This window comes from Protopterus annectens, chromosome 16.part0 (assembly GCF_019279795.1).
Source record: "Protopterus annectens isolate FY-2018-M chromosome 16.part0, PAN1.0, whole genome shotgun sequence".
In the NCBI taxonomy this organism is placed as follows: domain Eukaryota; kingdom Metazoa; phylum Chordata; order Ceratodontiformes; family Protopteridae; genus Protopterus; species Protopterus annectens.
The window spans coordinates 106,021,009-106,047,347 of NC_056750.1; the positions used below are offsets into that span (position 1 = coordinate 106,021,009).

The 26,339-nt window shown below is 37.9% G+C and overlaps 1 protein-coding gene across 2 annotated transcripts in view; it reads left to right on the forward strand.

Annotated features, from left to right (window-relative positions):
• The first annotated feature begins 1,269 nt into the window (after window positions 1-1,269).
• The window catches only part of LOC122790862 (protein mono-ADP-ribosyltransferase PARP14-like), a 1,931,416-nt gene continuing 1,906,346 nt past the window's right edge, over window positions 1,270-26,339 (forward strand). For both annotated transcript variants that reach the window (XM_044058520.1, XM_044058521.1), the window contains exon 1: window positions 1,270-1,596. In XM_044058520.1, the coding sequence (XP_043914455.1) occupies window positions 1,425-1,596 (172 nt within the window). In that variant the 5' untranslated portion in view covers window positions 1,270-1,424. The remainder of the gene's footprint in view (window positions 1,597-26,339) is intronic.

Here is a 26,339-nt window from a genome sequence, read left to right on the forward strand (position 1 = left end):
CATGCCATCCTCTTGCCCCTAGAGGCCATATATTAGGTAAAATCAGCAGTTATATTGACTATGCTTGTAAGGGCTCTTAAACCGTTAGTCTAGTAATCTCCTATGAACCTATTTGTCTATAAATAAACATGCAGTATGACAGTGAGTGAGTGTGTCTGCATATATGTGTGTGCATATCTTTTGATAGACCTGGCTTGGCTGGGGCACTGTCAGGATGCAACTGTGTGTATGGGTGTGTGAAAAAAATCAGCACTGATTTTATCTGTGGTCACACACACATTGGGGAGGAAGACATGCATAAATATTTTGGCTAACAGTAAAATAAAACATAAATGCCTGGCTCTGTGGTACAGAGTGAAGGAGCACTAACTGTGATTCTGGTGACTGGGGTTGGATTAGCAAGCCCAGCACTGTAGCAGCCAGTCAGATGTGGTGGAGGAATGAAGGGGCATGGTCACTAGTCTCTCTCAGTGGGGTGGGAAAGGTTTGAGTGCACTCAGCAGTTTTGTTTCCTTGGTGGAGACTGGAATTCCACTGCTCATACTTCCTGTGGAGAGGCAGGGCTGCTTGAAGGGAATGAAATGCTCTTTGCCAAATTAAAAGGCATCTTCTGTGGGCACCGCATGTGCAATACACCCCTACCACCACCATTTCTTGTTGAATGTCTGCTTAAGGGTTGGGAGAAAATGCAAGAAAATACGTAAATCACTTCTTGACGCTCTCTGAATGATGGCCTATCCTGTTCAAACATTATGCCAGATACTGGAAACAAATGGGCTGACTGACAGTGGAGGAGGCTGATAACTGAAAGGCAGACAAAGAATGGGTAGACATAAAATGAATGTATCACCGAATATCTAGACTCAAGACTTCTGGGGGCCTAGCAGCTACCATACCTATATGGGAACTTTGACTTAAGCTTACTAGGGAAACCCCATTTCGTATCTAGACCCCACCTAATGTAAAACATTCCCAGGTTATACCCAACAAGTTTCGTATACAATTTGAATTTTACAGCTATAGTTAGGATACATGTAAAAAACGGACGTTATTTTGAGTGAGTAAGAGCAGGTAGCTTTTGCAGAGATCTGAAACTTTTGGCTACTCTGAAAAAAAATACTCGTGCGTTGCCTTGACCTGCCTTTCATTTCTAGTGGCAGTTCCCATGTTAATAGAAAACTTTCATTTTATGTAATGGGAAACGTCATACCTATATCTGCCTATCTAGCTACACATTCCAGTCAGATAATGTAATAGCGCCAGCTGTGGTCGACTATAAATTCAAACTATGAAGGTGGAGACAAGATGTTAGAGCATCCCAAACCCAGGGAGTAGTACGGCAGTGGGAAAGTGGTGACTTTGAACGCATCTGCCATTTCGTTAAATTTGTCAGCTAGCCCATATAACCCTTCCGCGCGAGCAGCATGGCTGAGGGTAGCGACTATGTCATGGTGGAAGCTGAGGACGACTTAACGGAGAAGCAGAAGAACCAAGTGCTTCATTATTTCAAAGTGAAAAGAAAGTCAGGTGGTGGGGATTGCGTCCTGACACAGGTGTCGCCAAAGCTCTGCAAGATATCCTTTTCTAATTGCGAAGGTAAGACCCACAGGATCTTAAAACAGTCTTTAAACAAGTGAGCAGTATTTAAAATAAAAATACCTTTCAACTTTTTTTTTTCCCCATAAAAAAATACCTTTCAACTTTTTTGCTCAAGGATTACGGTCAAAGCCAAAAAAATGTGTGTCGGGGTTGGGCACAGTTTTAAATACGTATCGTATTCACTATAAGGTTACTAGAACAACAGTTTGGTTTTTTTTTTTTTTAGTCAGAGTGCGATTTAAGACCCAGGAAACTCGTTGTACCACATTTTGTCCCACTTTATAAATTTCCTTATTACTGTTTGTAAATCTTTCTTTTTCCCTAAACATCACGTGTTTCTCTAATAGGGTTGCCACCTTTCTAAATGGCCAAAGTGGGCCATTTGTGCTACAAACATCAGATTTTACAGGGCAAAACATACTCACGGCCAGTACAAAGGACAGAACTCCCGTTTTTTGCCTGAATAAAAGTTTATTCTTGTAGCATTTTAGTTCCTTATTCTGTTTCTTATAACATTTAGGAGTTTCAGATACAGAATAACTGTTTTATTCAACTATTACATAAAATATAGAAAATAATTTTGTCCTAAAATCTCGGGACATTTTCCATTTTCTCGCAATGTTTTGCAGGACACAACTACCCAAAGAGGGACTGTCCCTCACAAAGTGGGACAGGTGGTAACCCTATTCTCTAATGTTAGCTGATAAATAGCATCGCTAGTTAACTATTGCTTTAAGTGTTCTTAAATGTATTATAATAGAGCTTTTCTATATTGTAACCACGCAAATGAATAAAATAACTCACACAGTAATGATAGCAGAATCCGGTACAATAAAAGGCTGTCCAAAATTTAGGCAGTACTTCCAAGGTAAAAATTCAGGCAGTAGATCTGGTGTAAAGTTTTAATGTCCAAGATTAAAAACAATCCAAAGCGACTAAAAACAGTAACACACAAAAAGTACTTCCATACATCAAAAGTTGAGCGCTTTCATCTCTCCAACCGGAGACTTCTTCAGAACATATAAAAGTAAAGCAAGCCCCATTTTATACAAAACTTGTTAATTCAATTGATTCATTAACCAATTAATTATGAATAACTACATAGGCTTACAAGTGGAACTTAAAACAAACTGTTTACTTTCATAGATTTTCTGCTTGGTGCTGCTGCATGTACAAGCAATCCTTCCCTCATTTTATCGTTTTATAATTTTAATTTTTCAAAATTCTAATGACAGAGTCATACTTCAAGACATGCATAATGTTGAAGAAATACATGATGTTAAAAAATATGATGATAAAAAATACATGATGTTAAAAATGCATGATATTAAGATTAATTTAATTTACTTTGGTTTGGGAAAGTGAATGCACAAGATCCATAGATGTGTTTGTATTTCAAGTATGTATACTGTGTATACACTCACAAAGTATATTCATTAAATACTTGCTTGTATTTAAAATGTAATAAATAAATAAATACTTGATTTCCATTTTATCTCTTTATTTGTGTATGCGTGTGTACATGTATTTGTATATATATTTGTGCACCCACCCCTACCCAAATTTACCCCAAAATTCCAAGTAAATAGTTAAATAAAATATATAAATAAATAAATAAATAAATAACCATGGCAAAGTTAATCTTTAAGGTGCTATGACTACTATAAATACCAGGAAATTTGTATGCTTGGGAATATTCAATATATAAACAAGTGAATAAATACAAAATGTATATTAAAATCTAGAATATCAATAAATAACTATCATAAATAAATATAAATATACATGCATTCATAAATATAAATGTTTTTAACATAAATTAAAGCTTTTCTATATTGTTAGTTAATAACTATTACTGTAATTATTTTCACATGTATTATTATAGTGGAGCTTTTCGCCCCGGGCTTCCGCTGAAACTGGACTTTTTGCCCAACTGGACTTTCCAGGTAAACCAATTTAGGTGTGTTCTTCTTCTTCTGGCTTTTCACAGATAGGGGTCGCCACAGCGGAACTCCGGTCCGCTAATGATTGGCAGTAGATTTTTTTTATGAGTGCCATTTCGACGCCCAACCTTCCCCGAAGGCACGCTCATTCTACGCGAACGCCACTCCACCATGGGAGGACATGCAGACTCCACACAGAAGGCGCTCCAGCCGAATCTAACGGGAGAACCTCTTGGTGTGAGGCAACAACGCTACCGCTGCTTATAAACCCATTTACGTACTTTTCCGTCATTGGGGCAACAAGTTCTTCCTGGTTTCCTTTTGTTTTCACAGGACAGTCTTGGACCAACTAGATGGAAATGAAAAGTGATGCCCATCAGTCAAATGGGAAAGAAATGAAGCACCGTGGTAGTGCCTAAACATATCAACTGGTTACAAAGTGCAGAAATTCAAGTTTAAGAAAATGTTAATAGTTCATAAAGAGAAAATATTACGACTCATTCATACCACGCACTCGCATGCACACTCACTTCTAGGGATGTTGAAAGCCAGTGCATTACAGGTATATTTTAATTAAAGACCACTAACACCACTGTAGTCTATTTATTAATTTTTTTGGGGGGGGGGGGGTTGACTATTGAGACTGTAGTTTCCATTAAAAAAAGTGCAAGCATTTTTTTATCCTCCATTTCACCCTGTTTCAAAGTGTGACCATGGCATTTACCTGCTATTTCACACGCTGGGATCCGCCACATAACACAAGCACTCAGGTCACTCCAAGGCAAGTACAAATATGACTCCGTCATTGTCCTTGCTGGTGTGAAGTAGCATGTAGCCCAGGCCGATATGACCCTGACCTTGAGTAGCATCTTACCCTCACCAAGAAAGATGCCACAATATGAAGACAAGATGATTAATTTCAACAATTGGCTTAAGTATTGGTGTAATTCAAAGGGGATCCAATGCCTGTCAGCCTGGGATGACATGCTCGACAAGCCACGATGTTTCACTAGGGACGGCTTGCAGCTGTCACCCCTGGGCTTTCGGATATTGGCAAAGGGAGTTGCCACCCCCATAGTGTCTTTTTTAGGCAAGGCGCAAAAGACAAATCCACCTCCATAGGTATCACAAGGGATAAGAAACTAAGAGTAATGCTACTCAACGCCAGAAGTCTAAACCTCAAGATGCACGCACTCTAAACTCTCCTTAACAGGGAGAACATCGATATCTGTGCAGTAACAGAAACCTGGCTCAAGGCTCCCGAGAGCACCCCAGCACTACCAGGTTATACCTCATACCATGCTTTTCGGCCCCAAAACTTGGACCGAACCACAAAAGGAGGGGGAGTATCAATATTCATCAAAGATACCCACACCTCCAGGTTGGTGGCACAGCATGAAGCATCAGAGACTATCCAAGTCCAACTAACTGTGGGTAAAACTGCCTTCCAGTTTATAGCCTGCTACAGACCACCCTCCCAAACCCAAGAACCCCACTTGGCCTTCCTGAAAACACTGGAAAATATGAAGGTCTCTCCAAACAACATTATATTGGGCGACTTCAACTACCCAAACATGGACTGGGAGCATTACTCTAGCTCCAGCACCCTAGCCCAAAGGTTCCTAGAATTTATAAACTCAAATGCTATGGAACAACTTCTTACCACACCCACAAGAGGGGAAAACATACTGGACCTGATCATCACCAACATTGGGACTCTATGCTCCAGACCAGAAATGTATCCCTCACTGGTAAGATCAGACCATAAACTAATCTCACTGGATATTCACATCCCGACCCCACCCCCTGCCCAGAAAACCACAGTGAAAAACTTCTCTAAAGCAAATTTCACACTCCTCAAAACCAAGGTGGAATCCTTCAAAGCCCCCGGGCCTGTGGAAAATACAGCCCAGACCGCAGAATCCTTTATAAACGCATTATATGAACACCTTCAGGAATGAATGGATTATGCAATCCCAAGTAAAACCAAGACCCAATTCTCCAAAGGCAGGCATCCTGTCTGGTGGACCCCAGCCATAAACACACTATACAATAGAAGGAGGAAGCAACTACATGATAGAGCAAAATCCCAAAAAGGGAAGGCATCTCTGATCAGTATTAGCAAAAAACTACGGGCACTCATAAAATCATCTAAGGCCAGCTTCGAGAGAAAAATTGCACAGGACACTAAGGATAACCACAAGGTTTTCTTTAGTTATGTTAGGAACCTGGGTGGGAATTACCAGATATGCTCAGAATTGGTCCAAAATGACAAAAAATACACCGAACCCACAGACATTGCCAACATCCTAGCTGACCGGTTCAGCGCAAACCTCTCCCCCCCTCCCCACCAAAAGGGCAAATATCTATCCCAGCAGAGTGCTGCCCCCCTGACATCTCAGATGCTCAGGTAAGAGCCGCCCTCTCCAAAGCAAAAAACACAGCATCAATGGGACCAGACGGTGTCCCGGGCTGCGTCCTACATGAACTCCAAGAAGAGCTAAACCCAATCATAAAACTACTGTTTAATCTCAGCCTTACTACAGGATATGTACCCAAAGAGTGGCGTACAGCAACAGTGGTCCCTCTCCACAAAGGTGGTGCCTCAACGGATCCTGGAAACTATCGCCCCATAAGCCTGACTAGCTTGGTCTGCAAAACTATGGAAAGGATCATCATAGACCTCATAAATAAAGATATTGGGGACCTGCAGACACTGGATCCTACCCAGTTCGGCTTTGTTAAGGGTAGATCCTGCCTCTTAAACCTGGTCGATTTCTTTGAAACAATCACCAAGGCCATTGACGAGGGGAAGGTGGTCCACACAGCCTACCTGGACCTCGCAAAAGCCTTCGATACAATACCCCACTCGGGCATTATAGATAAGCTCACCAGCTTAAATATAACTCCCTATGTCACTAGATGGGTTGCAAACTGGCTCAAGGACAGAACCCACATGGTTAGAATTGCTGGAGCCATGTCAGACTCCAAACCAGTTACAAGTGGCGTCCCACAAGGCTCAGTCCTGGGGCCTCTCTTGTTCGGTATATATTTCTCGAAGGTACAGGCCAACACGGAAGGACTGTGGCTGACCAAGTTCACAGATGACTGCAAACTGGGCGCCATAATCAACTCTCCAGCCGACACAAGCATCCTACAAAAGGGCCTCTTAGAAACAGACAACTGGTGCCAGAGCCATGGCCTCATGCTAAATGCCAAAAAGTGTATAGTCATCCCCTTTGGCAAAAACAAAGTGCCCACAAATTACCACATAGGTGGTAATCCATTAAGTATGGAAGAAGTAATTGGGGACCTGGGGACCCAAGCTGATAGCAATCTCTAATTTGACAACCACGTGGCAAAAGTGGTTAGAAAAACATTTTGTATAGCCCACCTAATCATGAAGGGATTTACATCTAGATCAGGGGAGGTCATCGTGCCTCTTTACTCATCCCTCATCAGGCCCATAATTGAGTACAATGTCCTTTTTGGGATGTACCTTACCAGACACCTGCAGCAACTGGAAAGACCCCAAACGTACCTCACCAAGAGGATCAAAGGGCTCAAACAGATGCCATATGCTGCCCGGTTAAAGAAACTCCAGCTCTACTCAGTGGCATACCGCCTGCTCAGAGGTGATCTGTGCCTGAAGTATAAAGCCATGTCCAACCTGGAATTAATGGACATGCTGCACCTCAGAAAATCCAAATCCCATCGAGCTATGCGCTCGAGAGACTTGAACCTCAGCACAGAAATAAATAGGACATGCTGGAGGGACAGATTCATAACCCAGAGGCTCCCTTCACTCTGGAATAAAATCCCAGTCCAGGTTAGGCAGAGTCCCTCATTTGACTCTCTTCAAGAGGAATCTTGATGAGTGGATTGGAGATCGTAGGTTTACCCCGGGTATCACTTCTGTGTCACTGTTAGACAGAGGCACAGTATACTAACCTCGAAAAAGGGCATAGCAAAATTCATTTAAAATGGGTGGCGAAAGCCAAACACACTCTGGCTAGGCTTATAAATGCCCTAGGGCAGATAGCCTAGTATGAACCTATGAACAATGCGATTAACGTGTGTCCCATGTGCATATACCTCTCAGCTCTCTCTTGCTGTCGGCTCAAACCCCTCCTCATTCCCTACAACTGGCAGTTTTAGGAGAAAGGTGTGGTCGATCACTTTTAATAAATAACGACCATCATTTGAGTTATACACTTGTTTTTCTCTGAATAATGCAGGCTAATTCACATCCTGTTAAACCCTGTTGGCATGCATTATTCAGAGTAAAACAAGTCTATAAGTCAAATGATTGTTATTTATTACATGTGATTGACCACACTTAATGTTGTTGTTTGTCTTTCAGCTATTTCCTGGTAAGGGGTCGCCACAGCGGAACTCCGGTCCGCTAATGATTGGCAGTAGATTTTTTTATGAAATGCCGAGGTGCCAGCTCGACACCCAACCTTCAACGAAGGCACGCCCATTTACACATGCTTGTCTTTCGAAAGCTACCCAGCTGTGGGGAGGACATGCAGACTCCACACAGAAGGCACTCCCAAGCCGAGAATCGAACGGGAGAACCTCTTGCTGTGAGGTAACAATGCTACCACTATACCACCGCAGCATGATCGACTACACTTAATGAAATGGAAAATAAGTGTGTGTGGTACCCACTTCAGCAGCAGCTGAACGATCAACGTTATAATGAGCACTGGGATTCCAAACGCTCATTATTACTGTTGCCCCGATAACGGAAAAGTACCCAAATGTAAAATAAATTAAACAAGTGACATTATAGCTTGAGTGTAGTCCTCAGTGGATACCTATTTATTATCCAGAAATTAGTAGAATGTCCAAAATTTTGCCGAAGAGTTTTGGCAAGTTTCTTAGAATTCAGTTGTTGGATTTTTTTTTTAGCAAATCATTGAGTATTAAAAACTCTGTAAGACAGTTGAGTTTCATACTTTGTACCCATGAAAAAAGGTATGCTAATGTAAATGCTTCTGTTCTAGCAACTTTTCTAAGTTTATACGAGCGCTATTAAACTTTGCACCAGATTTTGGACCTGTATATTTTTGCTTTCTCAAGAATATTTATTTACCAGGAAAAAAAAAACAGTAGGGAAAGAGCAGTGTTCTTTTTCTTTCGGCTGCTCCCATTAGAGGTCACCACAGCGTATCATCTGTTTCCATTTCTTCCTGTGCTTTGCTTCTTGCTCTGTCACAGCAACCACCTGCATGTCCTCTCTCACCATATCCATAAACCTTATCTTAGGCCTTCCTCTTTTCCTGTTACCTGGCAACTTCATCCAAAGAACAAAGTATGAGTCAGAAATAGTGAACATTACGATAGCAATGTTAAACAGTGTATTTCTATATGTACTGTATGCACTTTTAGCATTTTACTGGAAATGTGGAAAACAATTTTTAGAGTAACCTGTATTCTGGCCTTGAGTTTGAAAATCCCACAATATATTTGTGTAAGAATAAGCTTCTCAAACCAGTTTAAGTGGATGTGATTAATTAAGACTATGTGCTCAGCCTAGAGTTGCCACCTTTTCAGATTCACAAAATGGAGAGCATTTTTATGGAAATGTGAGATTTTGCTGGACAAACCATATCTACAACCACTGCAAAGGACTGGACTTCACTTTTTGGCAAAATAAAAACTTTTTCCTGCATAATTTAAGTTGTTTGTGCAGTTTTAAATATTTTTTTGGGGTCTAATACAAAATAATTGGTTTATACAACTAAGAGACTTAGGAAATGCTTTTTGTCTTAAACTGTCAGGACAGTTGTCATTTTTTGTGCTTTTTTTGCAGGACCCATCTGCCCAATTAGGGACAATCCAACATAAAGATGAACAAGTGACAGGTGGTAAGCACAAGGATTTAGCTGTACTTTTTGTAAGTAGTTACTTACCTCTTAACTGTCCAGAGTTTTGCAGAATGTCCAGATTTTTGCCACATATTTTTGGCCTGCACCTTAAAACATTTTTGTTTTCTGGCACATCATTTGCAAGTTCATAAAATAATGAAATCAGAAAATAATGACAGGCATTTGACTTTCATACTTCATACCCTTTAGAAAATCCATGCTAATGCATAACCTGTTATTGTATCAACCTTTGAAGTTTGTAACAGCAATATTTAAAAATTGTCCCTATTCTTGGGTCTTTGCCCCCTATTAATTATGGCTTTGGCCAGATTTCTTGCTGTAACAGGTTGAGGTATTGGTAGTTGTATAGGCTTTTTCCTGTGAAATTTACCAATGAAGGAGTTCCACTTAGCAAGTTTGCCACTGCTGATTTCCAAACCCTCCTTTTGGAGATAAAGAAGCACTGAAAGAGTTATCACTGTGGAAGTCTGGATGGCCATTACCATTGGAGAATGCCAGGAAGATAAAACACAGCTGCCTGCAGGTTACACTGATATCCAGCCTCATTCACCTCAACACAGGTAGTGCAGTGCAGTAGCGATTATCACAGTGAGCACTGACAACATAGGTCGCATGCTGGACAGCATGCCACATTTTTCCTTTGGAAAGCTTTTCCCAAGGAACTATATGTTCCTGAGAGTTGACCCAGTTGTTTGGGATTTGGGAACTTACGTGGGCAGTGAACGAACTTTTGACCAACATTTGTCTATTGTAAGAAAGCCCTACTGTATTGCATACCTTATAAACAAAGGGATTGTGTCATGATCTAGGGATGTCTTTGTCCCCATTTACTCAGCCCTAATTAGGCCAGTAACTGAATATAATGCCCCCTTTGCTATGTATCTGTCCAGATACATGCAACAATAGGAACGCCTACAGAGGGACTTAGAAGGATACAAGACCTAAACATGTCCTACATGGACCAACGCAAAGCTCTGTCACTGTACTTGGCATCCTACAGGCTGCTAAGTGGTGACCTGTGTCTGGCATACAAGCATAACTCTCAACCTCTCAGTGCAAGAAATCTGGACAAAGCCAGAAACATGGGAGGGGACAAAGGCCCGAAAATAGGGACAGAATTTAAATATTACTCATATAAACTTAGAAAGTTGCTAGACTAACAAGTTTTGCTTTATTATGTAATTTCTGGGGAATGTAATGTCTGAAACTCAAATGTCTGTTATTATTTAGTACTGTAATTTCAATTTTCACTGATTTGCCAAAAAAAAAAAAACAAAAAAAAAACAGATTTTATGAGGATCAGACCAAAAATATGAGGCAAAATCTGGGCATTCTATGAAATCTGTACAGTTGAGAAGTATGCATAGAAGGCATTCTCCGACCCGCTACTGATGGATTTTAATGCACATCAGCAAGTCAGATGGCACCAGAAGTACTCAGTCTATAGATCTAAACATCTTCTGCCACATCAACAGAATGGTTTGGAGGGACAGGAATATCTCTCAGCAGATACTGCTGCTGTGGATCAGACCTCCTCCCCATCCCTATAAAACAAAGTTCATCCCTGTCCATATTCAAGTGCAGCTTAGATTTATGGATAGGAAACAGAACATTTACCCCAGGAATTCCCCCTGTAATGCTAATGGACAGAGGCAGTTTCTAAATGTTTAATCCCATCCATGTGTCCTCAATTAACTTTGGTATGATCCCATTTATTCTTATTCGGGGTAATGTGTAATTATCAAATGGAGTGGGTAAGTCCAATGTATAATCAAGTAGGACAGGTGATTTTGAGCACAAAAGGGGAAACTGGCAAGACTTAAAATGGCTTGCAATGGCAGCGAGTCTACTACTTACCTATAAACCTAAGAATAACTGTTAGCAAGATAGATGCAGATATCTGGCGCAGGAGAAGAAATATCTTCATGCGATAAAGGTTCCTAGTCTGCAGAATGGTTTCAATGGAAGGAACTTAACCATTGTGGTTAAGAGAACATTTTGTGGTCCAAATACAATCTCAAGTGCATTATGTTAGGTATTACCTTAGATGGGTACCTGACCTGGTAAAGATATTTATATAAATTTTGTCTTACTGCTGTGGAGCTTTTTTTCCCCTGGGCCTCTGCTGAAAATGGGTTTCTTTCCAAACTTTCCCGGTAAAGAAATGTCAGATAAATAAATAAAAAATAAAAATAAATATTGGGTAGCTTGGAACAGTTTGAAGGTGTGGCTTTGATGTTAAAATGCACCATGCTTTCTTAAGGGTAAACCTACACCTTTATCCAATGGTGAGTCTATCTCCGCTGATTGTACTTTTAAATTCATGGAAGATAGAAAACAGAGATATCACAACCCTTTTGGAGCTCTTGGTGGTAATTCTTCTGGTATGTTTTCCCAAGAAATACAGGACAATGTGGATAGTTTCGAAAAATTAATCTTTCGAGAAACGCGTTGCCATTTTAATCTCTTGGGACTTATCAGATATACTGAATTAAATATTGCTCCTCGAGGGTTAAGGGCTTTTAAAGCCCAGCAACTCCCTTTGATATCTCCGATACCAATGACTTAATGTTTAAAGATCGGTGGCTAGCTGCGGCACATACTTGTGCTATGGAATGGGTTAACATCTTGGTGGAAAGGGAGAAACTATTGAATATGGAAACTTAAAAATGAATTGCATGATATGCATTCAAAGTTATTGAGTCAAGTAGGAGACCTTAAAATTAATGACATCTTCAAAAATTTTAAAGAGAAACTAAATAAATACAAAAATGAACAAGGTCACCTTAAATTTACTAAAATTAAAAGAGACATTCGTGACTACGGTAATGGGCAGGCCTTTCTTTTGAGAAATAAGTATAGTTTCCGTTCAGGACAAATGGGGGAAAAGAAACAATTATTTGTGTCCTTTGCTTCCTCTGATGGTTTAGGTTTTACTACTGATTCAGAGGGAGAAACACATGATTTTCCACCATTACCTAATGCACAAGAACCTGAAGTACACCAACAACGTTTTCGTCAGAATGAAGAAAACATCAAAAGAGGAAACAAGAAAAAAGGAACTGGTTTCAGTTCTATGCGTGAGGGACAATTTAAACAAATGTTTAAACGAGGTAGATGGAACTGATGTGAATAATATTAATAGTTTCTACACCTGTTTTTGTATCCAGTGTAGTTAATCTATCTGGTTCTACTTTATCTGATGAAGAAATAGCTGTCCTTCAGTTGGGTTTGAAATTTGTACCCACTGTTACACCTAGGAATCATTTAATTAAACAAGAAATTTTTAAATTTGTTAGAAAATTGCACCTGAAATGTTTTTTTTTGCACAAGGAGATGAGCGGGTGAATAAACATGATTGTGAATATAGTCCTGAAACTGATAGTAGTGACGACAGCTTTTTTCTTGTTTATCTGATGACGTTGATTTATTTACTTCTCCTAATGCGTATTCATTATTAAATACTACAGGCATTGGTTTTCGTAGTAAATTTATACCCCCCTATACTAATAGTACAATTATACAATTTTTAGAAATGGTTCATTTTTCTGTACAAGAACTTGTTGATATATGTGATAAAAGTTCTTGGCGTTTCAATATGACCAAGAACGAATGGCTTGCTTTAAAAAGTCTTATGAACAGAAATTAATTATTAAGCCTTCTGATAAAGGTAATAAGATTGTCTTGCTTTATTACACCCAATATTATAACATGTGTATGCAACACTTGAATGATGCTTTCACTTATGAAATAGGTGAGGTTGCAAAGTATTTGAATGCTATGAAAGAGTTTACTTTATTGATTGAGATGGGTGTACATTTAGATTATTTTTGTAAAAAAAGATCTTGATACCAAATTTAATGTGGAGAGTTGCCATTTAGCTTCTTTCTATTGTCTTCCCAAACTTCATAAAAATTTGATGAATCCTCCTGGTCGTCCTATTGTTTCTGCTATTAACTATTTTCTTCAGAATATTGGTATTGTTATACATGGTTATTTGTTACCTTTTTTAGAAAAAAATTGATTCTTATATTAAAGATTCTTTTGATTTTATTGAAAAGATGTCCCAAATATTATGGACAGAAAATATGTTTTGGGTTAGCTTGGATGTTGTTAGTTTATATACAAACATTAGTCATAATGATGGAATACAAGCATTACATTATTTTTTGGGAGATAGTCCTACTTCACATTATATTATAGGTTTAACTCATTTTTGTTTACTGAATAATTTTTTTTAGTTTCAATGAAGTGATTTATCACCAGTTAAGGGGGACGGCCATGGGGGCACCTTTTGCCCCCCATGTATGCCAACTTGTTTATGGCTAAATTTGAGTTAGAATATGTTTATACTAATACATTTGTGCAACAAAATTTTTGTTTTATTTTCGTTACATTGATGATTTGATTTTTCTGTGCAAGGGGGGATCAAATTTGGTACCTACCTTTGTTTCAGAAATTAATAATAATATATACAATATTAAATTTGATGGTTTACAGTTTGGAACTAAAGTAAATTTTTTAGATATTTGCTTGTCAGGAGAGAAGGATGGACTTATTTTGACTACTGTTCATGGAAAATTTGTAGATGGTAACCAGTATTTATTTGGGACTAGTTGCCATCTGCCTTATACATTGAAATCTTTACCTTATGGGGAAATTATTTGATTATCGAGACTTCGTAATGATGGTCTTGATCTGGAGAAACAGATCAATAAATCAATAAATATGTTTTTACAAAGGGGTTACAATATAAGTTTGATTTGTGAATCAATTGATAAATTATTAAAACTTCGGATGGGGAAGTTAATAACAGAAATCAAAATGACAATACAGAAGTTGGGAGAGTCAATTTTAAGACTACGATATCTAGGAGGGTAGCTAAACAACAACAACAAAAACATCTTTTTTGGTACTACTTTTAATCTTTTAAGTGGTAAAATTTGGGATGTCATTAAATACTATTGGAAATTTTTGTTACAAGATGAATTGATAGGTAAACTTATCCCTGATGTTCCCTATGTTGCTTACAAGAGAGGACAGAATTTAGGGGACAAATTAGTTAAAACATACTATGTTTCTCCAGTAAGTAAATTGGGTCTTTCATTGTCTATTTGTGGGACTATACCATGTCATAATTGTAATGTATGTCCTTATATTAAATTAAACTTTTCCAGAATAAATGGGAAAATATTCAGACCACATAACTGTTTTTCATGCTATACATCGGGAGTGATTTATTGCCTTAGGTGTCCCTGTAACCTATATTGGGGAAACAAAAAGAAAATTTAGAATTAGGTTGCAGGAAAATGTTTGGGATATTAAAAGGGTAATGTTAGAGAGTCCCGTGGCATTGCATTTTATGGAGAAACATAGCTGTAATGCTAATTTATTACAGGCCACTATTTTAGAACAAGTTTTCATTAAGAAGGGGGATGATAAATTACTCAAAAACATTTTATTGTATAAGGAAACTGTTTTCATATTAAAATTCAATACATTATCACCAATGGGTTTAAATAAAGAAGTAAACTGGAGATGTTTACTTTAGTTTTTGCTTTTTTTAATATATTGCATCTGATGTGTTTAAATGGAGTTGTTATCAAGTGTTGTTCACTTTAAATTTCAGGACTAAGAATTCTATCATGTTTTTAATTGTGCTTAATTGATTGATTACATATTATATATATGGGAGTGTGTTTTCACTAAATTTTTGTACTTGTTGAAGGCTGTTGTGGCCGAGGAGCTAAGACTGTTTTTTTTTCTATTAAATTTTATCAGTGTGGAATTTGTGTTGTTTTTTGAGATATTTATAGTCTCTTCTAGACTTTTTGTTGGTCGTTTTTGGATTACCTTAGATGGGTACCTGACCTTGTAAAGATATTTATGTAAATTTTGTCTTACTGCTGTGGAGCTTTTTTCCCAGGGCCTCTGCTGAAAATGGGTTTCTTTCCAAACTTTCCCGGTAAAAGAAATGTCAGATAAATAAATAAAAATAAATATTAGGTAGCTTGGACCAGTTTGAAGGTGTGGCTTTGATGTTAAAATGCACCATGCTTTCTTAAGGGTAAACCTGTATTCCTTAAGCTGTTACTCCAGGACAGAGGAGTTCCTGTGACGTTTAGCCTGAAGATGTCAGTGCTTCATTAGGGAAAACAGCTTCGGTGGTATGCCTTATTAATTCAAAAAAATCTGTGCTATTTTATAGATATTTCAGAAAGATCAGTACGAGCCCCGTGTAGTCTGAAGGCCTTTCCATCCAGGATAAGACATTTTTTTTAAATAAGAAACATCTTTATTAAATTATCATTTGTGACAAAGGCAATCGTACATTTATAGAAATGAAAACAAACCATATTGACATAGTTTTATTTGCAAACAGCCACACGTACAGACTTTGATTAACCTAAAAGGAAGGTTATGCATGCTGAAATGCATGCTACACCTTGTGCGTCTACTAAGTGCTGTCTGGTTTTGTCTTATTTTTATTACTTTCCCAGACTGGGAAAACATTTAAATGCTTTCAGAAATCATTATCTCCTAGCCATTGAAATAAAGAAATATTCTGCTTTTCTTGCTCTTTATCAGATTGTCTCCATGGAGACATGAGAACCAGATACGAATTTGCTTTTACAAGCACTCATGTATCTGCTATAGAAAAACTTTGTATTATATTCGATGTTGTTTTTTATTTTTTTTTCTGTTAAAACTTGTTACTAGATCAAGCCAAATGCATTAATCCAGTCATTCCTCTATGCAAGAATGAGAAAAAAAGCACATACATTTTCTTGTATCATGCTGTTTTAACCAGACTTGTCTTTTTACATTGCAGTGCCTATATTTCTTAAAACTGAAGAAGGAGAAAGAAAGAAAGAATGAAGAAAAAAGGGGTACCTCTTTATTTTAGTATCCCCCATTACATTCACAAATAACTGAAAAAAGTTATTTTTATAGCATGCAGTTTATATTGTGCATTATAAAAATACTACCCTTAAGAACAAAATTTTGTTTTACTTACAGTTAACTCTTTCCTTCCTCTTCCCCCCTCCTAAATGTTCTTCCAAACATTAATGGCATTAAGTAGGGCATACGCTTTAGAGTCCCTTGCAAGGTTAACAGAGTCAGAAAAGTCCAATATTTCCAGGTTTTCTCATTCTCACATGTTTCACAAGTATAATTAATGTTTTTTAGAGAGCGGGCGACCTATAGATTGGCATCCTGAATGGAGAACGAACATTTTCCAGCCGGGTGTTAATCTACAGATAATTCCTGCTGAAAAATGAGTCCACCACTTCACGGCAGCATATCAAGCTGTCATAGAGCTCTGACTGAAAGAAATGTAATGGATGCCGTTATTTTACTCTCACTAAGGGGCACTTTTGCTTTTAAATGAGTGTGAAATATATAATTTAAAAAAAGAAAATTAAAAAAAAAAGTGTATGTGTGCATGTGAGTGAGAGCAAGATCGATCAAGCCATTATTTTACACTGACTAAGCAACTATTTTGCTGTTTAGTGAGTGTTAAAAGTAAGTTAAACAGAAAGTGTGTGCATATGCATGTGTGTGTCTGTCTGTGTTTGTTTCTGTCTGTGTGTGAGCTTATGCATGCTGCGTGCATGAAAGTGAGGTACGTGTGAGTAGGAGAGAGTGAAGAGTGAAAGCAATCAAGCACTGGCAGTAGCAGCTAAGAGGCTTGCATACCCCTCAGCCTCAAAGATCAAGATATCTGGATAAAGCTTAAAATAAAGGGAGAACAAAGGCTCAAAACAGGAACATATTTTAACTATTGCTGTTATAAAATGGTAGAGTTGCTGGAATAATAGGATTTGTGTTAGCATGCATTTTCTGAAGTGCAAGTGTGTGTGTGTGTGTGTGTGTGTGTGTGTGTGTGTGTGTGTGTGTGTGAGAGAGAGAGAGAGAGATTGGACAGGCGACAGCAGCAGTAAAGAGGTTTGCATAACCCCTCAACCTTTTAGTGCAAGAAATATAGATAAAGCCTGAAATAAAGGGGGGGCTACAAAATAGGAACAGATTTTAAATGTTCTTATAAAATTGCAAAGTAGCTTAAATAACAGTATTTGTGTTGACATGAATTTTCTGAAGGAAATAGTCTGAAAGTCATATGTTTATCATTATTTAATGACATCAGTCTCCAATGACTTGGCAACAAATCACACATTTTAGGAGTAAGAGACCAAAGAATAAAGTAAATATCTAGATTTTTTTTTTTAAAAAATGATATATTTTGGATGTAAAATTCTTCCTCCAGCACTATTTACATGTGCTACAGCAACTTCGAAACATTAGGCAGAGGAGCTGTTTTATAACAAAACTGTATAAAAATAATATGATAATTAAAAATAATAAGTAAGCAAAACACAAAAATTTTACAGACAGCCTATTCTCTAAGTGCAATAATGCCCACCAGGGTGTGTGTTATTGTAGAAATAATGCCCTTCCAGGTGTGTAGAGGCCCACTGCCTGCAGTGTCGGGCCTCAGAACACCCCTGGGCAGGTGTTATTTCCACAGTAAATCACAGCCTGTTGGGCATTATTGCTTGCGAAATCCCACACTTATTTGTCAGTTTCAGAGTTGCTAGTTTTATCCCTGCTGATCTCCATCTCCCAACTCTAGCCTCTGCTTCATTTCTAACATACTCTCAGTTCTTCTATTCAGCCCTTGTGCTTTCTTCTGTCTCTCGAGTATTTTCCATTGAAACATTGGAAAAGGTTTCACCGGCACAGTCTCTCTGTGGTCTTTATCTTTATCTTCCTTATCAGAAGAGCAAGAAGCAAAATCTCCTCTTTCAATATTTCCTCCTTAGCATGCTTTGCATAAAAAAATGATTTTGTCCCTCCAGGAAAGAATATTCTGAAAATAGCTGGGTACAGCAGCTTGAATTTCACGCCTTCTTCTCAACATTCTCTGATTAGTGGAATAATGTATTCCTTTTCTGCCTGTTGTACGGCGAGTAATCATTTTCCACAAACACTCTGCTGTCTCCCACTTTTAGTACTTTGTCCTTCTGCCACAGTTTTGTCAGAATCAACTCCTTCTGCTGGTAGGATTGCATCTTTACTACTAAAGGTCTAGGATGCTTTCTCATGGTCATTTTTGTATTAAACAAGAAACATCTTTATTAAATTATCACTTATGACATAGGCAGTGATATAAATGAAAACAAACCATACTGACAATTTTAGTTGCAAACATTACACATCACTTATAATTTATCCAGTTACTGTCAGTCAAACTTTACATTCAGCTCATTCATATCCTGCCTTCTTCTAAACCTCATTCCTTGTCTGCACGTATTGTTCCCAGAATTTCCATTTTTTTATGTAATTTGCTCCTACTTTTTCTAAAGATCCCATTTCTAGTTGTTTTATCTATGTTACTATATTAGCTATTTCTAGTACAGTTGGTTTAGACTTTGATCTCCATTTCCTAGTAATTGCTTTTTTGGCAGCCACCATAATTAGACTCAGCAAGGGCTTACTATGTCTAGGCAATTACAATTCTATCTCATAGCTCAGAAATCATTTCCGTAATCATACCAACTTACCATCCAGTATTTCTGATAGAGTAGTCTGCAGGGATTTTTTAAAGTCTGCCAGCTTATTGTGCTCCCAGAAAGTATGTTCCCAGTTACCTCTTTTTTCCCCATCACACCTTCGACATTTGGTGTCTGCATGAGGAAAAATTATTTGGGGTCTACTTTGGGTATAAAAATACCAATGTAAACACTTCCAAGCAAAGATCGTAAATCTTCTAGACTTTATTGCATGTTTGTGAGACCATCTCAAAAAACTGCAGCTTTACTCCGTTGCATATCGCCTACTCAGAGGCGATCTCTGCCTAACACACAAAGCTATGTCAAACCCAGAGCTTTTAGACATGCTCCAGTTAAAGAAATCCCAATCCCTACGAGCTACATGGTCTAGGGACCTAAACCTTGTCACCACAATAAACAGAACATGCTGGAGGGATAGATTCCTGTTCCAGAGACTTCCCATACTCTGGAACAAACTACCTATCTATATCAAACAAAGCTCCTCATTAGCGCTCTTCTAAAAAAATCTTGATTTTGGATGGGAGCTAGGAAATTCATCCCGGGGATCACTTCTGTGGCTCTGCTCGACAGTGGCACAGGAAAATAATTTTCTTGGGTGGCGAAAGCCAGGGTACCTTTGGCTAGGCTTATATAGGCCCTAGGGCCAATAGCCTAGTACCTACCTATGAACCTATACATATGTCCATCATGGTTTCTTTGTGAATTGCTTATCCAGTCTCTCTTCCTAATCCTTTCTAACCTCCTCTGATTGATTCTTATAGTTATCATGCAATATTTTGTAAGCTGTACTAATTATTCCTTTTTTTAACAGCGGCTTCAGTTTTAGATTCTACTAAAAACTCTACCACTGCTGGTCTTTTACTTAGGATCCCCCTATTTCTTTCTCTTTGCCTGTACTCTGATATCAATCTTTAATAGGTAAGCTAATCTCTAGCTTGCAGTCCAAATAAATTCTTGGCTTCTTCCTATTCCATTGTCTTTCCCGCTCATTATTTGTTCCCAATACCTTTAGCTAGTTTTCTCCAACACATTCCAGCTCCTTCTTGCCTATTGTTTGTATCCCAAATTGTAGTCACCCCTATCGGCAGAATCTCCTTTTTCCATTTCCCTGTTGGCTTAGTTCTTACAGTATTTTCTGCTATTTTATGAATATGCTATTCTGTATGGTTATTGTTAGTTTCCTTAAGGATGTGCATCAAAAATCCCAGTCTGCCCTTGTTTATTGAGCTTCCCCCTGTTTCGTCCTAAACCCTTTCCTCTTTGAATTATAGGTTTCTGCTTGTACTACGTATAAGAACCTTAACTGTGTAGCCCTAAAATACCCCTTCAAATTGGGTAATCCCAGTCCGCCTTGTTCTACTGGAAGAATCAGCTTATCCCACTTGACTCTTGCTGTCTTCCCATCCCAGATAAAAGTTTTCATCTCTTTATTAATTGCTATTCATAACTTTTCCTCTGGCTGATAGAAATACGCCTTACCTGTGTATAAAATTAATGGGACTAAAAACATTTTAACTGCTTGTATCTTGCTATCCATACCCATAAAACAGAGCTTCCAATTTCTCAGTTTTTGTATTATGTTTTGTTTAGTCTTTGCCCAGATATCCTTAGCTGCCACACAAGAATCCTTGTTTTTATCCATACTCCTAAGTACTTCATTTTGTCACGTCACCATAAATATGGATATTGCTGAACCAATTCATGTGTGGATACATAATTTACAGCTGCTATTGCCTTTGTTTTAGCTGCATTAATTTTGGATCCTGAAAAGATTTGAAACTGTCTCAAAATGTTTCACAACACTGATATGACCTTTTCTGGTTTTGTCAGGTGTAAAATTATATCCTCTGCAAATAGAGCCAGCTTTTCTTGACTACCCTACCAATTATATCCTTGAATTTCTGGGTCTCTTATCTCTTTGCCAGTGGTTCTAAATATAATGCAAATAACAGAGGAGAAAGAGAGCACTCCTGCATGGTTCCTCTCCTCAAACAGAAGTTATCAGAGAGGAGCCCACCCACTTTAATTTTCACCTAAGATCCCTCATATATCGTCCTAATCAACCTTATAATTATATCAGGGAATGCAAATGTTTCCATTGCACCGCTCATAAACTCCCAGCTTATTTTGTCAAATACTTTCTCTGCATCAAGACCTACCAGCAACAGTGGTATTTTCTTACATTCTGCTTCCTTCTGTGATCGCCGTGCTCTGTTAATGTTGTCAAATGTTTGCCTCCCCTCCACAAAACCACACTGATCCATATCTATCAATTTTGGCATCATCTTTGCCATTCTTTTAGCCATTATGGACATAAACACTTTATAGTCATAGTTTAGGATTGAAATGGGCCTGTATGAAGAATGATCTGATGGGCCTTTACCCCCTTTAGGTATTACAGCCACCACTGCTTTTTTCCAGGATGTTGGCGATTCTCCTCCTCTTAAAATACTGTTAAACAAAACCTTTCCAATCTTTATCAGTTTTTCCCACCTAGCTTCCAAACTTCCACAGGAATACCATCGATTCCTGGGGACTATGTGTATTGGTTATACAGTGCCATTTTTAACTGTTAGTAATTAAGACTCCTCTAACTCTAAACTTGGCATATTTAATTCTTCCATAAACATTTCCATTTGTATGTTTTCTTGATTTCCATATTAATATCTCTGCTTTATACAGACTTTCATAAACTTTCTGAAATATTTCCTCATGGGATTTCTTGTTATATTCCTTGCTGTAGGTTTCCTACACTTGGCAACAACCCTTTCTAAGTTTTTGTGCTCTGGTGTTATCAAAAAACAGTTACTTAACAGCAATCTTTCTGAACTCATGCATATTATTGAGATAATCCCTTATTTCTTGGTTGCAATTGCTCCTCTTCTTCTGCGAGATTCCCCCCATTTTGTAATACTTTGACATTTGTCAGTTCCTCAAAATAATTCTTGTTATTCCTTAACCATATTTGTCTTTTTATTTCCACCCTGTTTTTAAAATCCACTTAAAATTTTCCCATTTCCTATCTATATTTTCTATCTGAAATGCAAGTAATTTCCACCACCCAGTCCTTAAATTCCTCTCTTTTCAACAGATAGGTAGGAAAGCTCCAGTGCCTCTTTTTTATTTCAGTACCCTACATTTGTATTTTAGTTATTATTGGTGCATGATCTGAAGTAGTTATTGGATGCATATCAAAACCTTCAATTAAATGCACATCTACATGTGAAATATACGCTCTGTCTAGCCTAGCCCAGTTTTTGTACCTTGGAGAACTGTGTGTAGATTCATTCTGAACTCCTACTACTGAATTCACATCTTCCATACCAAATATTTTCATAAATTTCTTCAGAAATCTACCTTCCTTTGTTATATTTTCTATTCTTGCCCCCCCCCCCCCCCCGGTACATCTTCACTGCTGCAAATCAAATTCCAGTCTCCACATATAAGTAATATTCCTTGCTGAAAGCTGATTATTTCTCTTAGAGTTTTTTTAAGCTCCATTATAGCAGTTTTAGGTGAAATATAAATACATGCCTGTGTAATCCTCCTCCCTTGCCAGTAACCCCTTAGTACTTCAAATCTACCATTATTATTTTTTATCATCTTCTGTCCCCTTCTTTCACTACTGGCGCTCCTCTTGAAATTAGTGTATAAGCACTCCTCTTTTCCTTTGTCCCAGGTATTCTGCTGAATAACCGCCATGAAAACCTTTCTCTATCAAATTCACATGTTCATTTCTTTCATGTTGCGTCTTCTGTAGCATAGCTATTTGTACTTTACATTTTTTAATATAGTTCATTACTCTTTCTTTTTCATACATATCTGTGAGACCTTTTGCATTTAATGATAATATAGAAAGTGTTGTTATGTTAAAAAGTTATTATTCCCACATTTTATGTAACAGCTTTTTGTTAAGTGTCTCGCTCCAGCTTTTGTGTTACATTGCATACATTAATGTTTTGGCAGGTTAATTGTTTATACGCTTGTTACTTGTCATATCCATTTGAGCCTATGTCACATCTTACAAAATGTTTTGTTTATTGAAAGCCCTCAAAAAAACACACTCCAACGCACCCCTAAAACTTATTAAATTAATGTTAACACACAAAACTATGTACATCAAATATTGATGTTTTACTTTTCTAATTGGAACAATTCACCTTGAATTGCTAATGCTTTCAAGTCTCATGGACAGGTTTGGAGCATACACACAATGTGCCCTTTCAATTGACAATTCTTGCTGTGGAATACCAGTCCAGTTGCTTATTTGTGCTTTCGTAAAGTTAATGCATTCTGTTCCTTCCAGTTTGTCTGGTAGAGCTGAAAATCTCACTTTTCCCTATGTGCTTTGTCCTCTAATTCTATTATTTTTTTGAAACATCTCTTCTTGCGCAGTCTCATTCTGCCAGCATTTTCTTAATTTCCACCTCTGATTTTTGTAGCTTTGTCACCTCATCTGAATATCTATTTAAAGCTTCTTACATTTTTTCCCAGCCTTTTGTTATTTGAGTTGCTATATTCCTTCAGTGTTTTGTTTATTTTAATCAGCTCTGAGTACATTTGACTTATTTTTTTCCTCTAGGCTGCTGGAAGTCATGCCTTGCACTGAAGCTGGAACTTGCACTGCTGAGTTCTTCACAGTCAGTGTTTTTCCTCACCTTTTGTGATTGATGTTTTTTCAGGTTTTCTGAATTTCATTTTTGCTGGCATCCAAGCAGTGCACTCACTAGCCAGTTATGGAAATTTACCCAGAAATATGAGTTTACTGGCTCTTTCATCTGAGTTTCTGTTTTCACACTGGGAGAACTGAAATTAAGCTGGTATTCAATGTACAGCTATCTTGGAAGTCCTAGGATTCAACAATATTGACTTATTTTCATGTTCTACACCTAGTGCCCAACATAATCCATAGATATGGCTGCATTTAGTGTACAGATTCTGATATTGTACACCTTCAACAAGAATACGGAAAAATGTCATCTGTCCATAGTCTCACACTAACCTACAGCAAGGGGTCCATCTTAGTTGCACAAAACTTTGTAACTGGACACAACAAAACAGACTTTTGTTTAACGCATCAAAATCCAGTGTCTCACTGTTTGCCGAATACCAAAAGACTGCAAAACATCCCTCCATTACTAATTATTGATAGCAACAGAAGACCCTTATCACAGGTTACTGGGCAGAGATATCTTGGTTTAATATTTGACCCCTCAGTTAGAGTCGTACTACATACCGATCACAATGTAAATGAGTACTTGGGTGGCTGAAATAATGCTACAGAATATCTCACCTCATTTTACCCTCATCACAGCATTCTTATCAGAAATGTGCTAATGTCTGAACTGGAATATGGTCTCTCTATAATATTTTAGCAGCTAACAAAACCCACAAACTCCAAACAGCAGCAAACAAATTCTGCAGGTTTGTATTGATGGCTGGCAGCAGCACCCATCATTGCATCCTGATGTAGTGATTCTGTTGACTACCAGTACATAACAGTGCAACACTTCTAATTGGGTACAGTTATTTAAACTAATCAAACTCTGTTAATATCCACCCACTAAAAAGAAACTGCTTATTAGACAAAAAGTATGTGACTTCAGGGGAAATACTCATTGAATCACTGGCTCTCATTAAACCTTGTTATAAAACTGCAGTTGGGGTGACAGCACTCTCCAGACTGGGACCTGCTATCTAGAATAACGGGTTTACGTCTGTTTACCAAAAGGCCAAAACATCGACGGCTACAACGCCGAGACAAAAATCACAAAGCACGGAATAATTACGAATCAGGTAGGTATGCACAGGGCAAGTGAATACTTGTCCAGTGGGTGGGATTATGCCATATCTCCACGGATCCCGGAGTTGGTATATATAATTAAGGTTGTGTAGCCCCCCCCCACCTAGGAGGGTTTTAGGTGGTACATTGTTAGTTACTGTTGTTTTGGGCAAGTATTCACTTGCCTTGTGCATACCTAACCTGATTCGTGATTCCGTGTTTCGTGATTTTCATCTCAGCGTTGTGGTTGTCAGTATTTTGGCAAATAGAAGTAGACCCAAAATAACATGCCTGCAGACGTCAGGGCAGAAAACACAATAGAGCTCATTAAATCTAAACTAAAACAGCACCTCTTCTTGTTTTTAAGGTCCCCCTTTATTTTGTGATTCTTGTTACTTCTTAACCCAGTCTTTTTTCTTTTATTTCCACCCTGTTTTTAAATTCTGCTTTCATTTTATTCTACTCACTAGCTATAACTTCTGTACTTTCTATCTTCCCTAATAACTCCTGAATAATTTCCACTACTCATTCCATCAGTTCTTCTCTTTTAAACAGCTAGGTGGGGTCACATAAGTGTCTCATCTTTACTTCATTACCCTTCATTTTTGTGCTACTAATTATTGACACATGATTTGAAATAGTTATTTGATGCCAAAAGTTCTCTATTAAATGCACATGTTCCTATGAAATATAGTTTCTGTCTAGTCTAGCCTACTTATTCTAGCGTGGGGATTAATATGTAAATTCTCTGAGTTCCTGCTACTGAATTCACATCTTCAGAAGTGTACCTTCTTATGTTATATTTCTCTCTAGACCCCAGATACATTCTCTTGTTGCAAATCAAATTCCAATCCCCTCATATAAGTAATATTCCCTGCTCAAAAATTATTTCTCCCAATATTTTCTAAGCTCCATAACAGCAGTTTTAGGTGGAATATAAATACATGCCAGCATAATCCTTGTCCCTTGCCAGTAGCCTCTTACTACCACAAATCTGCCATTGTTACCTTTTTCCTTTCTTCTATTACTATTGAAGCTCCTCTAGCATTTGATGTAAGTACTCCTCTTTTCCTTTGTCCCTAATATTCTTCTAAATATCCATCCTAAAATCCTTTCTTTATCAAATTCAGTGCACATTTCTTTCCATATGTCTCTGTAGCATTGCTGTTTGCACTCCTTATTTATTAATGTAGTTTAATATTTTTTTATTTGTCTATACCTGTGAGACCATTCATATTCCAAGATGATATGGAAAGTACCGCCCTTATGGTAAGATGTTTTTATTCCCAGCTATTTTATGTATGGCAGCTTTTTAAATGCCTATTTTCAGCTTTTGTGATACATGTATCCTCCAGACCTCCCAACCATACCGAATTACTCGGTTTTTACCGAGTTTTGGGGTCTAAATGAAGGGGTGCCACGATTCCCGAGTGGCACCCCTTCATTTCCGATTTTTTTGCTTTGTTTTTTTTTTTTCAATTTTGCTGCCGAGCTGACGTCATCACGTGCGCGATGACGTCAGCTCCATCAAGGCTACCAGCCA